The 16,865-nt window shown below is 47.3% G+C and overlaps 1 protein-coding gene across 1 annotated transcript in view; it reads right to left on the bottom strand.

Annotated features, from left to right (window-relative positions):
* The window catches only part of LOC104279298 (calcium-dependent secretion activator 1-like), a gene marked incomplete at its 3' end in the record, with an annotated part of 20,132 nt that extends 3,851 nt beyond the window's left edge, over nucleotides 1-16,281 (bottom strand). Inside the window, exons 1-3 of the mRNA XM_009876521.1 lie at nucleotides 16,165-16,281; nucleotides 10,670-10,857; nucleotides 502-603 (exon numbers count right to left, since the gene is read on the bottom strand). Coding sequence (XP_009874823.1) covers nucleotides 502-603; nucleotides 10,670-10,857; nucleotides 16,165-16,275 — 401 coding nt within the window. The remainder of the gene's footprint in view (nucleotides 1-501; nucleotides 604-10,669; nucleotides 10,858-16,164) is intronic.
* Nucleotides 16,282-16,865: the final 584 nt, after the last annotated feature.

Raw genomic sequence — 16,865 nt, 5'->3', positions numbered from 1 at the left:
CCCCGCGGGGGCTCGCGGCGCGCAAACGCCCGCCCCCCGCCTGCGTGCACAGCCCGCCCAGGACCCGGCTGGGGACAACCCAGCCCTCTTCACAGGAACGTTTATCCACCCTTTCTACACTGTGACACCCCTGCAGAAATCCCTGCCTGCAGGAATACCAAGGAGAAAGGAAAATAAATGGATAATAACCGGGCAGAGGGGAATGGAGAAATAAGAGGATATGGGATTTTTGTTTTTAAAATTTTAGGCAAAAAAACGCACAGTGTTACCATGCCTGTGGGAGCAAGATGGTTTGAAATATCCTTTAAAGGTTAGATATTTAAAATCACTCTCCAGCTACAAACACGCTATAGTGGAAGCCTCACTGCCCTGTGTGGGGCTGTGCCAGTTACGCAAAATTCCCGTGCACGTTTAAAACCTGCCTTTTGGCTTTGCTGCTTATAGAAGGGAGCTGAGAGGAAATCTGTCCTCTGGCACACAGCCTGGGCTCTCTGCCTTTACCTAAAATGCGTGATCTGATTCTCCAGAAGCAAATGAAGCCGCTCCTTGATCTCTTCAAAACGCTCTTTTTCGTCTACGGTCACAGTTCCTATCCCGTCAGGCCTGGAGGAGAAATACCACAAATGACTGGGACTCTTACCTCACCAGCCCAGTAACTCAGCCCCAGAGCACACAGCACGCTGCCCTTTCGGAAAGGGATGTCACCAACGTGATGATGTGCTACACAGAGACACGGCTGCTCACGGCAGCATCGCTGCCGAGATATCAAATATAAATAAATATCCTCTCTCCGAGGGATAACCTGGATGTGGACCCCCCTCTCCTTCATTTTTTTTAGGATAGAGCAGTCAGAGAAAGAAGAATCCCCCTTTAAATATGTGACAGGGAGCTAATGCAGGATTGGGCCCATCGCTGACAAAACAGGGACTGAATTTCTGCAGAAAAATTCTGCCGCTGATTTAACACAATTCACAGTATAAAATAATACCGTCACCAGGCATACATACAAACAGAATGCAAAATTCTGCACTCCTTCACAACTGCTGAATCACTCCATTACAGTGATTTCTTGAAGTGAACCATCTTCAATATACTCTGCCGAAACGTGCCTAGAGAGTGACACGCATTTTGTGTTTGAAAATGCAATGCCTTCCCGGGTCATTTAATTTTAATTTCTGAAAACTAGCGCATCGATACAATTCATCTGAGATTTTCTGGGACTCTCTACAACACCCTTGCGTATCGGGAGTGCACAGGAGCGCGTCGTGAGACACCCGGGTCCTGCCGCCTTGGGCTATTTCTCGTCTCTCACAGAGCACACAGAGTGCGCGGGCGAACCCCGCGGACGCTCTCCCAGGGCTGGATGACGCGGTGGTCCCTGCGCTCTCCCACCCCGTGGACGCCAATCCATCCCAGAGCCGAAAGCAGCAAACCCCCTCCTTGTCCCCCTATACCCATGCGGCAAAAACACGCGAGAGGGGAGAGTGACTCCGATCCATCCACCAAAGGAACCGGCCAGGCAGACAATCAGCGGCACCGCTGCTGTCGCCGGTGAGCCAAGCCTACGGATTCGCACGCTCCTGGGCAACTCTGCTGGCACAGGCGCTCTTTAGGCAATGTGAGATGTCTTAAAACTGAACAAATGCTCTTACTTAAAGGCCTCCTCCAGTGTTCAGCTTAAGCTGCACAAATCCACAGTACTAGACTGGTTTGGCTGTACAAAAGACTTGGCAAGGGATTACAAAGCTTCTAATGAACCTCCTGTCAGGGGTTAATTGGTTGGCTTTATTTTCCTCTTAAAGAATCAAAGGCCCTAAACTTAAAAAAAAAAAAATCATCACGAAACCTATAAAAATTTAAAAGCTATAAAATCCGTGCAATCGCATCTCCTTGACCCTGTATTTAGTAAGCTGTAATATCATAAATATGAACTCTGATATTCCAACGCAGGTGAACAAACTGCTAAAACATTTCAGAAGAGGAACTTGCAAACCATACATGATATTTACTGCAAAATTTTAAAGCTAAATATACGTTAAATAAAACTTGCAACATGGACATAGAAAAAGACTCGAATACCAGGGGATATATTTAAATTTAAACAGCATTTAATCAGAAATCTTAACTTGGTTATTTGCCAAATTCAGTCGTGTATTAAGGAAAAAAAAAAGTAAAAGATTTAGGCTGAAACTTGGATAAAATGTCTCAGCTGGGGAACACACTTCATAAACAATTTTGGAAGTCTGGATCTGGTCTCATTAGTACCTAATTAGGACTAGTTATTTTGAAGAAATGAGCAAGCCACAAAAAAACTCAACAAATTAGATATCGAGCAAAAATTAATGTCTGAACATGCTTAATATATTTTTTCTCCAAAGTTCCATAAAATATTTAATATTCCAACAAGAGATGTTCATGCCTTTTGTGACGTTGTGCACCTCACAGCGCCCGGTTCTCGCCCAAGCAGAAGAGCAGATGATTCAAGGCAGATGGCAATAAATGCCGTACATTAAGGGGCAGGGTTGAAGACCTCATTTGACTTTTGGCATTCGGTTCTCCCCCTGTACCCATAACAGCTCACAGAGTGTCACTAGGTTAATTGCATCAGTGCTGACAAACGAGGTACGAAAAGCCGCCTGTCCTGGCAGTGATTTGCTGATGGACTGGAAATGGTCTGAAAGTTGTGTTACCCTTTGCTGGGTCAGTAACCTCAGCTGGCGAGATTTAACGGCAGGATCCGACAGCTCGGGTTGGGTTGCAGCCCTTTCCCGGGAAACGCAGTTTCTCACTATATTCAAAGGGTTTCGGTTTTGCCAGAACCCATTATTTAGTGCTCGACACCTAACGACTTGTGGTGGACACCCAAAAGGGGCTGGCGTGACAACACTCGTTGCGTCACTGGCTGGGCAGCGGCGGCTCTGGAAACATCGCTCTGAAAACACTGATACACGCCAGGAAGAAGGGTGGGCTCTGGAGGGGCAACCTCTGGCCCACGCAGCTCTTGCCCAAGTCACAACGCCCCAAGGGCACCAACCCAACCACCGAGGTGCGCACAGACCACGTAGGCTTAACTCCCTGGTCTTCACCTGTCTCAAGGACTTTGTGGGCCTGGAGGCCACCGAACCCGGTGGCTCTGGCCACCACTCCCTCCACGGAGCACCCATGGTGCGGCGTAAACACACGCCGCCCTCGCGTATCATGCTACTGCAAACTTGAGACAATCTACAGGTCAGCTGTAGCCATTTTTGGAGCAGCGCGGATGTCTGGAAGGGCCTGCCAACCGAGAGCCATCACCACGGCAAGGACTCCCTTTCTCACCCAGCTGTGGACTATATTGCATCTGACATGATGAGCATCTCTTGAATCTACCTTTCAAATTTTCGGCAAACCATTTTCTCACTGTCCTTCACAAAGTTGACATTTTCGGCAGCATGATAGGAAAGATGTCATGTCGGCTGCTTTTCAAGTTGTTGTCACAGTGGTTAGCACCAGTTCTGTCATCTTTGCTTTCCTCACAATCCCCCATCTTGAGCCATGTCACAAATAATAATACTTCCAATGTTTTTGTCAAATTTCAAATACTATAACCCAGCTGCACGTCTTCAGATTTACTAGTTATGTTAATCTTTGTTGCTCATCTTCCCAGAAGCTGAAGCATTAGGAACTCATTAATTAGTGACAAATGCAGGATATACATAGAACTGGAAAAACACTACCCAAAGCCTTGCACTTAATTTATTAGCTCGATAATTTTGAAACCTAATTAAATCCTCAAGTCAAATATACTTTGAAAATGTAATCTTTTGAGGGAACATATTTATTTTCCTTTTCGCAAGAACACAAAGGGTATATAGCTTAGTGCCGCTATAATTTAAGATCCACTTCTGTGCTCTAGACAATTCCAGTACGTGATGGGGCTGGAAAAACCCAAAAAACAAAACATGAAAAGCTGAAGTCGCACCAGCTTGTTTGGAGGCTTGTTGGCAATTTTGTTTTCAGCGAAGGTCTCTGGCTCAACTCCGGCATTTGCTACTTGATCTCATGGACAGCGAGCAGCATTGCTGCAGCAAGGGTGGCTAAAACCCAGCTGGAGGAACTGGATGTTCTCACACACAATCGTTATTACACTGAAGCAGTAATGGAGAGCAAAAGAGTGGAAAAAAAGTGCTGTATGGACCTGGTATACACAGAAGCACGAGGGACAAAATGGGTTTGGGTCTATGAATTCGGGCCAACAAGCAACATAAACGTCTCCATCCAGGTGGAGACACAATCTCATCCGATTCCCTACAGCTCCTGCTCACTGACACTTGAGGTACACGGCAGAAGTTGTGGGCAGAGAGGGAAGCAGAAGGGCAAAAAAAAGGCAAGTAAAATAAATAGGGAAAATTTTAATTATAAGTAAACAAATTTCAGATCACTCCTTCTGCTGCAGATTCGCTATGTTGGCTCCAAACTAGTAAATTCCCACTGTAAATATTTCATATGGAAAGTTTTAAATGTCGCTTTCCTAATCCCCCCTTGTTTTTAAGTTTTAAGCCGCAAAAACAACAACATCAACAAAGCAGGTGGTGAAATTAAAAAAAAAAAAGGGTTGTGATTTAAACAGTAAAAATTATAGTCCTTGTTTAGCTTAGATGGTTTGTGAAAATTCCGGGGTTAATTATAAATTATAATTAGGACCTGTGCTCCTAAGGCCACTGCTTTATTCTGCAAGCCCCGCCTCCCCCCCATGCCCTTTTCTAATTATACCCAGTGCCCTCAGGGCTAGTTATGCTGCTAAAACAAATATATCAAAATGATTTTTTAACAAAGACTAATATATGAAGCAATAGCATGCATTTGTATGCAATTATAAATATACAGTATAGCTCCAGTGGGTTAATCTCTTTGACATAAGCCTGTATGAAATACCATGGCGGCTTATAAATGAAAAGACATATCATCTTTTACACCTTTTATGTTTAACTTGTCTACACTTTTTTTTTTTACTGAGGAAAATATTGCTTACACGTAGCAAACAGATCTTTGCACGCACTGTGAGCCCTGGCATACAGAGCCAAGGGAAAAAAAACAATGTCAAAAACTGATGCAAATAATTTGATTTTTTAAGTAACAACTCAAATATAAAACACGTGCTGCCTTCAGCTCCCTTGCTGGCTGCCAGGTGCAGCACATATGAGCTATACAGTAAACATCGATGATTAGTGCCTTGGACGGCATGTGTCAGGAACGGCTTTCAAAGGATCCTCGCAGGAAGACTCGCCTGCACAAAGTCCCACTGGTTGCAGGGGCACAGGGACAGGAGCACAGCTGCCTGCCTCCTGCCTCCTACATCTCCCCCACCAAATCTGACCTGAAAGAGCCCACCTGTTTAGACCCCTTGGAAAAAAAAAACAAAACACAAGAAAAAGAAAAAAAAGCTTATTCAGCAAACATCGATTCTCCCTGACTCCCCTTTCTTCTGGGAATTCACACCGTGCCCGAAACGCCGGGTGAACGGCTTTTGTTCAGCCCAGCCCTCCGCCGGGCGCTGCCCCGATGCTGCGGGAACCGTCTCATCCCCCCAGCTCCTGCCTTCGTCCTCCTCGGGCTCTCCTGCACGCCGCAGCGCTGAGCCAAGTCACGGCTCATCGCTCCTCGTGCGCGATCCGCGCCCGTGACGCGCGGCGGGCTCAACCGGATGGTTTCTGAGCGCTGCCATCCCACACCCATTGCAATGAATCACGTCAGCCGGCCGCACGGAGCCCGCTGTCTGCTCGTGGCTGGCACAGGCGCCGGATCCAACCCGACAGACGGGCGTCACGCACGCTGGGTCACCGCGGAGTTAGCGAGGGGCCAGTTGGGACGCAGGGCCAGCACCTGACGAAAGGTTACGGCGTGACATCCCGCCAGATTTTAACCTGCCTCGCTGCAGTCAGGGTGATTCGTCTGAATGAATGAGAGAGGTGGAAACTGAACACAAAGTCCTAGGGAAGCATATGAAGATACTTGGACGAAGTGTTCACATATTTGCTACTTCTTTTAAGGGTCCAAAAATGTCCTGTTTTGCTTTTTTTTTTAACTAACTGGATGGAAATCTTGCCTTTATGTGAAGCAGACAGATATATATTAGAATACAATGGAAACAAATACATTACACAGGCTTTTCCGTTCCTCAAAATCTTATAACAGTAACATCATTTCTGCTGGCTTACAGTTGTAAAAAACTAATGGAAGCTCATGATAATGTGAGCTAATCAAAGAGCCACTTCTTGAAAACAAGTCTGATGCTGTAAAATACAGCTTATAGAGAAAAGGGCAAGTTACTAATACACCAAATGAATTAAGCACGAGACTTGTAACTGCTTGGACCTTGAGTAAACAGTCATCTAACAACTCGCAGAGAATGAGGCTGTTCAATTGCTATTAAGAGGGAAGGGGATTCAGTCTGGCACCCTGAGTTTGATAAGCTCAATGACTGCTAATAGATAGTATGTGCTCAATCAATATTTTAGTCTTATTTTCAAAACTTTGGATTAACAAGCACAGGAAGACTCTTTTTTTTAAAAGTTTAAAGATAAAGTTACTATATCTAAATCCAAAAATTTTTCGATTTTAAGTCTAAATCCAAAAAAAGGCATGTGCAAAACCAAGGTCACTCCTAAAAGCCACTCCTACAAAAAAAGGTGCAGGAACCTGTGCTCAAGGTTTCTGTGCTAACGCTGGGCCTGGGAAAGCTGAGCTCAACCTCCTGCTCCATGACACCTCTCCGGTGCACAGACAGGGACGCGGCGAGGCTCCTCCGACACATCACCTCGCTGTGTGTCAAACCACGCCGGCAGTACTGTCACAGCCCTCCGACGGGAGGACGGCAACAAACGTGGAAACAGAGGGCAGGGAAAGACCTGGACGATCATGAAAAACCTTTCAGAATTTTACCCCAAATCACGACCTCCTCTTAAAGCTATTCCTGTTGCCTTCGCTGTTTTTGGAGGACTATCGATAAAGGAAAGCGACAGCCTCGGCGCTGTGGTGGTGGCACCAAACGCAAACAGACATCAATGAACGCCCAGTGTGCGTTGGCAGATGCCCGAGTAAGGCTATGCCTTTCTTACCTGTCACGTAGGTAAATACATTGGAAATCCCAACGGCTTTCATAATGGAAGGACTTTACAAAGGGCATCCGGTGATACTTTTGGGGAAAAACCCTGTTGGCAACTTACTATCGACCACAGCAGTGAGAAAGCCTTGAGTTCCTCACTCTTAGTGAAGAGGGTAGCAGAAAACCATGCAGATATTCAGCAATCTTTGGCTGGTCCCTGCCTTCCTGACAGCCGAATGCTACATATTCAGGTGTCTGCGGGAGGTGAAACTTAGGACAAGGAATTTGCGGTTTAACTCCGTTTTTACTTGGAAAAGGATGAACTCAGACAAATTAAGGGGACTGTCATGCAAATAGCAGCGATTTACAGCCTTAGTTTGGAGAGATTATGTCAGGCCTGAATAAGCTACATGAGCCCAAAGGAGGGGGGAGACCAAACCCTGACATATAAAGCAACAGGGCTCCAAACCATCCCCCCGCAAATCCCGTTTTGACCATTTCACCTGCCACAGCCGCAGGGTCAGCTCCAAGAAGCTGGAGGTGCGTTTCCAGCAGCAGCCGTCCTGCTCCCGTCACGGCTGATGCGGTGGGGGCATTTGACCAGGCGAGGAGGCATCGTCCCCGCGCTGACGCCTGTCATCCTGTCAGCCTTGACCTTCAGGCTGTCCTCAGCATCCGCACCACAGCCCGCCTGCACTTCCCCGCTGACTGCGAGCGACTGTTGTCTCGCTGCCTGACCTTACGCAAACACGATACAAACAGACAGCCCACCTCAGCTCCATCACTGTCTGCCGCTAATACAGGAGATTGATAGCCACATGAAATTATCTCCCTGCTCGACCTTCATTACTGGGTGGCATATTCTGACTGACAGCCAACCTCATTCTGGGGAAAGCTAAACCGCCCGTTCGGGGGGTTTATTTATTTTTTTCCCCCTGTCTAAAAGTGAAGGAACTTCCTTTTGTAAAGAAAATGAACACTTTCTCAGTTTCGATAGAAGAAGAAGCCTTTGTTAAACAGGAAAACATCTTGTAACTTGAATCCTCCCCAGACCGCTGTTCACAGCAATAACAACGCAATGCACAGCCGCTACACGATGCTCCAGCGGACGCTGTGCCGGGACAGGCACGCTCTCGCCACAGCAAATTTTACATGGGAAGTTTTCAGCTCCCTCGTGAGCTGTAGGGTTCCTGGGGAGACCATGGCCAGCTCTAGGGCAACTAGCAACGTATGGACACAGGGCGGGAGGAAACGATGTAGCTAAAGCGAACCCAGCTTTACACACTTCACAATTGCCCGTAAGGACCGCACGGGTAAATATCGTCTTTCTGCCGCTCTCTGCCAGCCAGCTCGCAAATGCATGATGTGTGTTTGCCCTGAAACAGCTTTCTGAAAAGATATCATGACTCTTCCGCTCAGATTTTCAGATCTCTGATAGTAGACACGAAAAAAAAATTGTGTTTTCCCTCAGACGGCTGCGGCTCCTTTATGTGACCTCCCAGTAGCAGAAGTCACAAACTGCACACCGCAGTCTCTGCACTGAACTCCCGGGCATTACACGTTACACAGCCCTTGGTGAGGATGTGCAATGCCGAGCACAGAGCTTCCCATCAACCACAGAGGGATGGCAGTGAACCTTCAGCTTCCTGATGCGAAGACAAGCACCACCCAAAGATAGTGAAGTCATAGCAAAATGTCTCATCACCGGCCACGCTGCCCCTCCGGCAGTGCTCAGCATGGCGTAGTGGCCACACGCAGCCCTGAGGAGCTGAACAGGCCTGGGACTGGTGGCTCTACACATCACACGGGTTTCAAAGCAAGCCATTTTCCTGAGCCCACAACTCTCCAGCCCCAACGGGAGGGCACAGTTGCCTTGGCCAGTACTGTACGGTAACTTCTGCCACCAACTGTGATGAAAAGGAGGCTCCAGCTCCAGCTATGCTGGACCCTGTGAAGATGTACATGGGGCAGCCATGACTGGCATTTGACCTCGTCTCTGTTCTTGGCCGAACAGGCTTTGAACCAGGTCCTGCCCCCAAAACAGCCTCCTGCCAGGACGAGCCTTGCCTACGGAAGAAGGCCAACGGGGGCAGCCCGTTTCACCCGCATGGCCCCATCTCCTGCACAACGTGTCAGCTGTCTCCTAAACATACGCCTAAAAATCTCAATGCCCTGACCCTCTACGAGACCCGGGTGCCCAAATGCCATCCAGCTCCCAGGAGAGCGTCGGACCCGAATGCTGGTGCAGCAGTTCTCCCTGTGCCGCAGGGACACAAACTGCCCAGGGTGCTCAGTGACCGAGGAGCCCGGAGCCCTCTACAAGACACTTCTGTGCACTGCGCGCTTTCGCTTACCTTTTTGGCTCTGGATTCGGCTGGGGTTTGGAATCTTTCTTTTTTTTGGACTCCTTTTTGGAATCCTTTTTTGTCTCCGCTTCAGCGGCAGGGGCATGAGTCGCTTTGCCCCCCTCGCCTTCTGCACTTGGCTGTGACCCACCAAGTAATTCTGCCATGTGTTGGCTTTGGGGAGTGATTGAAACGTTGAGGGGGGGGAGCAAGGCCAGCAGCAAAAGTGAAAGAAACAAGAAGAAAGCATGAAAAAACTCAAAATAAAACACAAGGAAACTAAACTGAAAGGAAACAATGGAAATCAAATAACCATTGGCAAAGAAGGAGCGAACGAGCAAAAGAAAGTCAGAACTAAAAAAGAAACTAAGGAAGCAAAAACTCAGTTTCCATGACAAGATGTATGAAAGTAACTGCAAAAGCAAGCGGCAGCCTCGCAACGTGAAACCTGGGCAATGCGTGTCATAATTCAGGATGATATTTACTAGAGGGTTTATGAAAACACATTATTATTTTATAACATTTCTTCCTTCAGAAGCATATGCAGGACAGAGAGTAATATCTCATACAATGCAACTTAACAGAAAAAAGCAGAAAAAGAAGCGGCAGTAGATGCTACAGCTGTCAACAAAATAAAGAGAGAAGGAAAGAGCACAGTTCCAGTTCCTCCCATCAAAGGTTTGCCACATTTGAGAGAAGGGAATGGGCTGCTTCTGAAACGAAAATTTCTTTCCAACAGCAGCAAGATAAAATTTTCAGTTATGTCTAAGCAATTTCCAAACTGACGTCACGCAGACTTCAAATGAGACATGGGTGCCCGAGGGCTTAAAGCCCTTCTGAACACTGAAGTTTGATACTGCTGAAAATTTCACTGCGGCAACTTGTCAGATCCTCTTGCACGGCAATTAAATCAGCACAGTGTATCATTTACTTCTATTTATCCAACCCGTGACAGCCACATGTGCTTCAACTCTATCTTGTCCAGAACTGCATCTAGCAGGTGCTTGGGTAAGAAAGTTAAAACCCCCTCATTTCTGGATTCTCTTACGTGCATTTCTATTGCTTACATTAAACAAGCAATGCAACAAACAAACAAACAGACTATGCCACTAGAAGCGCTGCTGCCAAACATCCACTGTGAAAACAAATTGGGGACTGTTGTGCATTATCCAAGGAAACCTAAATTTGACAAAGTCATCCCTTGCTGGCAGGGAGCTGCTAGCCAAGAAGAATTCCTTACCTGTTGCCATGAACATGTGATGCACAAAAGGCAAAGCTGTAGTGAAGTAAGGTGGGGTCAATCATAGCTCCGTTTTCTGCGCGCTCTAGCAAATCTCTGAGGTAGCAGAGATGTCTGTGACAGCCTCTCACTCCATTACGTGCACAATACTCATCTAGCACAAAGACCTGGCCAGGACTAAACCAGCCCTGTTTAGAAATAAAGAGACTTGATTTTAAATATAAGTTATTAAATACACAGACTATCAGATTTTGGAGGTGCAGCGGTCAACTGTTCTAATAAAAGAAATACAAACCTAAGGCTACATTAAGGAAAAAGGAGAGAGGTCACTCTTAAATAATACAGTCTGATATCACCACCCAAACACAGCATATACTCAGTGCAACCGTTAACAAAACATATTGTTCTACCATTAAAGGGAAATGTCATTTGGAATGGTGAAAAGTTAGGCCAGTTCTATGACAGTGCCTAGCAAAAAAAGAAAAAAAAGACTTACGCCTTTAAGAGATGACAAAGGTTTGGTTATTTAAACAGCATGAAACAGAAACCATTTTGGGGATGGGATTGTACACTTGGTCAAGAACAAGAAGAGTGATCTGGGGCAGAGCATGGAGGATTACACTGAATAACGACTCCTCTTGCATCTGGCAGGTATGAACGTCCTGCAGGCACAGGACGGCAGCTCCGCAGCACCGGAAAGGGACGTTTCCCATCGTCCTTATTGCGTGCCGCTGACCGCGCGCTCTGCCATCGCCCGCCTCCTCGGCATCGAAGCAATGGGAAGCTCTGCTCCCGAGCAGGTTTTCTTTACGCATCCAGAAAGCTCAGACTATTTCTGTCTGTCAGTCCTGAGGGCCTGATGACACACAGCTTGTGGTGCAACGTCCAGGCTTCCGAGGCCAATGCCCTTCCCCGTGAGGGGACTGCTCCGGTGAACGTCCCGGGATAGCTGAAGCAGAGCGCGCCTCTGCCTTCGGGGAAGGCGCTAGCAAGAACAAGAATATTCTTGTAGATTGCTTTTCAAAATGATGCAAAACCGTCAATATTTACATGGAAATTTGGGTGCTAAACAATTGCTAAGACGCAGCTCTGGAATGCATCAAGCTGCAAAATCTTTCATCGTTTAATTGAAAAGTTCCTGCAGCGGGCGGGAGAGTAGTTGAGGCAGAGCACTGCCCCTATAGGCAACTTCTTTGCCACCCCATCTGTTACCCCAAATGCTACATCTTAGAAACAACACTGCTGTGAAAGATTAAAATATATTTTCTACCACTCAGATGACACCAAATCTTTTCTAGATGCCAAAATAGCTGCTTTGAAAAGAGTTGAAGAAATATCAATTAAGAGCTCAAAGACATAGAGAAGGATTTGCTCATCCTTATTGGGCCAACTCCAAAACAGATTGAGAAAAGAATTAAAATAATGAGGGGGAAATGATAGATATAGGGAGTAGCTACAGTGCTGGGATCACTAGAAGTGCACATTTCAAAATGAAGACACAGAACAATGCAGATGGGACGGCACTCTGGAAGGCTATTTTTTGGGAGGGGTATATTTGCCTTCGCTGCTTTTAACGGTATTTTTCTGTGCTTTTTTTCCCTGGTGGTATTATGCTCAGTTCTGGATTTCTTTATGTCGCTTGTTTGTTACATCCTTGGACCATCTCTTCACCTTGACTCTCTTCCCACAAGTCTTTGGCTATGAGGTACAGTGAAAATATAGAGATGCCATGATCGCTCTGCGACAGAAAGATGTGCATTTGGTTACAGGGGTAGAAACACAGCTGAAATTGTTATATTCATTTAATACATAAGAAGGACTCAGTCCTCCCTACAGGGTGAAATCTTGGCCTTATTGACATCAGTGGGAAGGCTGACACCAATTTTTCTGGAGCCAATATCAAGGTCAGAGTTCGGGGTGAAGGAAGCAGGAGGCTGGACCCAGTGATCCGGAGCGCCCCACATCGCTCCTCTGCACTGGGGTAAGAACTGCTGGTCCTCAGGAGGATGGAAAGGATGGGACCAAACACTCAGGATTGCTGCCACAGCTCAATGAGGGGAAGTGCGAGCAGAAGCTCAGAGGTTCAGTGATGAGCCTCAGACCTCATGAGACAGCACAGACAAGCAGACTACAAGTGGAGAGATCCAGAGCCCACGAGCACCAGGTGGTCTTCTTTTGCATGGGAGAGGTAGGAAATCAGAAAACCTGCTGCTGAATGGGGCTCCAAACGAGCAGTAACTGCTGCTCCACACAGCCCCAGAAAAAAATCTAAGGTTTGATGAAAGGTGGTACTCAGACAAATCCTACGTCTCCAGGCAGATCCTGGCTCTTGATTAAGATTTGCCTGGCACAACCAGCTGACAACCAGCCAGTCTGGCAAACGCAGCTGATAGTGATAACACTCCGGGTGTCTCTCCCCAGAGAAGCTAGGTGTAGCTCAGTGTGGTCTCCAGATGGTCTTTGATGGCATGAGGAAACCTGGGGGGGACAATGGAGGCAGGCCACGGAGCCCAGAGAGCTTGACTGACTGTGTTCAATTGAACCGCACTGATCAGGGGACACATGTCCTAAGCACCAGCAGGGAGTGCGATGGGAGCTTTGGAGCTGGGTGAAGCCAGGCTTGGTCAGGGTCGGAGAAACACTGGCAATTCTTCTGATAGTAAATGCAGCTTTGCCAGAAACTGGAATTTTTGAGGAAAAACTTCCACTTTTGAGTAGCTGAATTTTCCTATTTACCACAGGGAAACTGAAAGAATTTCATCTTGGTGGCTTGCTTCATGGACTTCTTAACCTGACCCCTTCCCATCATTTCGGCTAGGCTGGGTGCTCTGGAAGACTGCCTTTCCTTGGTACATGCCATGATCTATTACACAAATCCCATGAATTCTGGGTGTTGGACCTAGATGATCTTTAAGGTCCCTTCTAACCCAAATCATTCTATGATTCCATGACCATGGGAAATACAGCTGCAGCAAGGAGGCAGCTGCATGAGCCAGATGCCAGCAGTGGGTTGGGAAGTCTTAGGAAGAGCTGAAGGGCAGTCTCAGAATCAACACACATGTCCAAGCAGAAAGAAATGAAGACTCAGGTGTGTGGGGGGTCCATGCTAAGCTGGAAGAGCTGCACACTCTTCTCAAAAGTCCAGGAAGACCCATGAGAGCAACTGTGCTACCAGTTTGTGGATGACGGGCAGGAGCCCCCAGCAAGCTCTGCAGATAGTGCTCTTCCCCTTCCCCAGCACAGTGCTCTCTGCCAGCAAACATCACTTCTGCCATAGCTGAGATGAGTCAGCCAGCCTGTTTGTTTTCATAGGGATGCCTGGCTCAGCCAGCGAGTGGGCTCGCAAGAACGCTGTTTAACCTGGTTCCACGGAAAGGAGGTGACGCCGAGCTATCCTCTGTGTCAGGGTAAGCCACTGTGTCTGGGTAAGTCTTCCCTGGCACTTCCACGTCCGTGTTTGAAAACAAGGAGAGGCGTGACGAGGCAAAACTCTGCGGGACCTTGCATGGGAATGTCCTGTAGGGAGAACAACAACTGCCCAGCGGCACAAAGAGCGGACAGAGCAGGCTTACCACAGGCTCACAGCTCCTCTGGGCAAGCGAGTGCCGTGGTATCACCAACGTCCCACAGACATATCAAGAGCACCGTGAGCTCTTTCCAGTTGAACTCAATTTCTGAGGTCAGTCTGGTTTCTTTAACGCCATAATCAGGGCAAAACCATATTAAAACAAGCATGTGTAATTCAAGCGCAGGTGAACACAGCCCAATATTCTCTTCTTTGTAACACTCTGCAAGGGGTGCTTTGAAAGAAGATGGTTAATTGGTGATGCTCTGCTCCGAAGAGGCACAAGTCATGGTGCTGAGGGAAATTCCACCACTCCAGTAGCTTCTAGCAAGGGCCTAAACATCTCAATCACAAGCAGAAGTGTGGCTGGTGGGTTTCTTGAAGAGAAACATTGTTAATAATTTTCAGTGATAGCCTTGCACCTCTCCACGAATTTAATTCAACGGCCACAGCTCTCTCGCCAGGCCGAAGACTGCACAGAGACAAACCAGCTGCAAGCCAACCTGTCAGACATGCATGGATGGGGATGGTCTTCCTAAGGTCAGCCATGCGAGGGGAGCAGAAGCCGCATGCCAAATTCACTGCCTGCCGGAGCAAAGACCTCGATGGAACTGGTGAGAAACCTGCTGCAGGTCTGACAATGCTCCCACCAAGCCTACCGGTACCACTCGGGTATCCGCGAGTAAAGTGCACGCTGCAGCCTTCTCCCACCCCATCCTTACCTCAGGGGACGTCCACAGCAGTTCCTCCCAGCCCTGCCTCCTAGCAGGAAGGTGACAACTCCTCACCACTAATGGCATTTATTGGACCTTAGCCCTTCTGAGGAGATCAGCCCTTGCGTGTGGTGCAAGGAGCAGAGCAGTTGAGAGGAGCACCATGGTGGTTGGGGACATAGAGGACAGGATTTGAGACAGACAGCCTCACTGCCAACTGTGCAGCTGTGTTGCCAGGTTGCTGCTTTTAAGCTACTCTAGAGGCCCTGCTCCAGGGACTGCACAGCTGACAAAAGACAAAGGCCATCGGCACAGGGTGGTCCTTCTGCTGAAGAAGCCCACGATGACACCCCACTGTGGAGGTTTCTGTGCAGCACTAGGAGGGCGGCAGGTCCTGACCTGTCCCTCACCACGTCTCAGGACAGGACCTCCTTTTCAAGCCTCTCTAGGAAGGCTTCATCTTGTTGTTTTCTCAAAAACTAGGAGCCTCTTCATCCTCCTCACTGAAGCTGCTAAAATCTAATTGTTCAAGTAGCATTGCTAAAGGTTATTTGACGCTTAAACCCTCACAGTACCTAAGAGCCCCCAAGCACTGCACCCCAGCCAAAGGCTACAAGCTGTCCTGGAGCATCTCAGTGCCACTGTCCTACAGACCACATTACACAGCAGTGGGCTGAGAGCTGCAACCTGTGCTCATGAGAATCATCAGGGTGGGCATGCGACAGACTCCACGAGCATGGACAGACTGCAGCAGCACTGCAGTTATCCACCTAGTCCCATGTGTTACCTGCTTGGGATCCTTGCTCATAAAGAGACACAAATCTGGGCCACAGTTACTCCTGGTGGGACTCCATGACAAGGGAGGTGGTACCTGACCATCATCCTTCCCCTGTCCTTTCCTCCAGAAGACCCTGGAAGGCAGTGCAGGAGGCTGCAAACCACTGCTCACCACTTCACATCCCCACACTGGAGTTTGTCTTTGCAGGAAGAACACTTTAAGCATTGCAAACAGAAATGATAAAGACAGTGCAACTGGCGAAGAACAGCAGTCAGTTCACTGCAGGTAGCCTCTCAAAAGAAAACACCTCTGGGCCAAATTCAAACCTGGTGTAAAAAGAAGGGAATCTTCCAGCAACAGGGGGATTAGCCCCCACTCACACTAGCTTTGACTTTGCTGCTTGATGTTTATATCACTAGAGACCAAAGAATATACTTGCCAGACAAGAATAGGAATCATTAAGTCTGTGGTCCAAAGTGAGGCGCTGAACCATCTCAAAGAGTGAAGCGTGGTCAAAGTTACAGGGATTGGAAGAGATAAATTCATCCATGCCATGCTTTTGAGCTCTATCTGCATCTGTTCATTTATACATATAGAGAAAGACACCATTTAGAGAGATATAAGACATTTTGGTTGACAAATACAACAGAAAAAAATATACAGTATGAAGCATGAAAGTGAAATACCTCCTCTTCCCTGCATTGCCATTAACTTTTCTCTTTGCAGGCTATACAGTACACTTTTCACCTCCCATTGTCAACTTGCATCAGTCATGGACTATCTTATTGCATTTAGGCGAGAGATTTTTGAATTAACATCTTGTCAACCGCTCATTATAGCGCATTTATTCTGTACTTAAAACCAGAACACAAACCCAAGAACTTACTCTGTATCTTACAATACGCTGCGAGTTAACAGAATTTTGGCTCACGTAAGTAAATTAGCTCCTATTTAGAAAGTTGCAGTTAATTATAATAGATTCTGCCATTCTAATGAAGTTACAGCTGCAGCATTTTTTTCTCTACATTTACTAGGTTTTCTAGGTATCAGACCGGTTACGTTCTTCCTTATCCAAACGCCAATGCTTGTTTGCCCACGGCAATTTTTTTTTTCCCTAACGGCAACTTTAAATGCTACCTC

The sequence above is a fragment of the Apaloderma vittatum genome, unplaced genomic scaffold (assembly GCF_000703405.1).
Source record: "Apaloderma vittatum isolate BGI_N311 unplaced genomic scaffold, ASM70340v1 scaffold34409, whole genome shotgun sequence".
NCBI classification, from domain to species: domain Eukaryota; kingdom Metazoa; phylum Chordata; class Aves; order Trogoniformes; family Trogonidae; genus Apaloderma; species Apaloderma vittatum.
The sequence above is the reverse complement of the archived record's forward strand: the minus strand, read 5'-3'. Positions and strand labels throughout refer to the sequence as shown.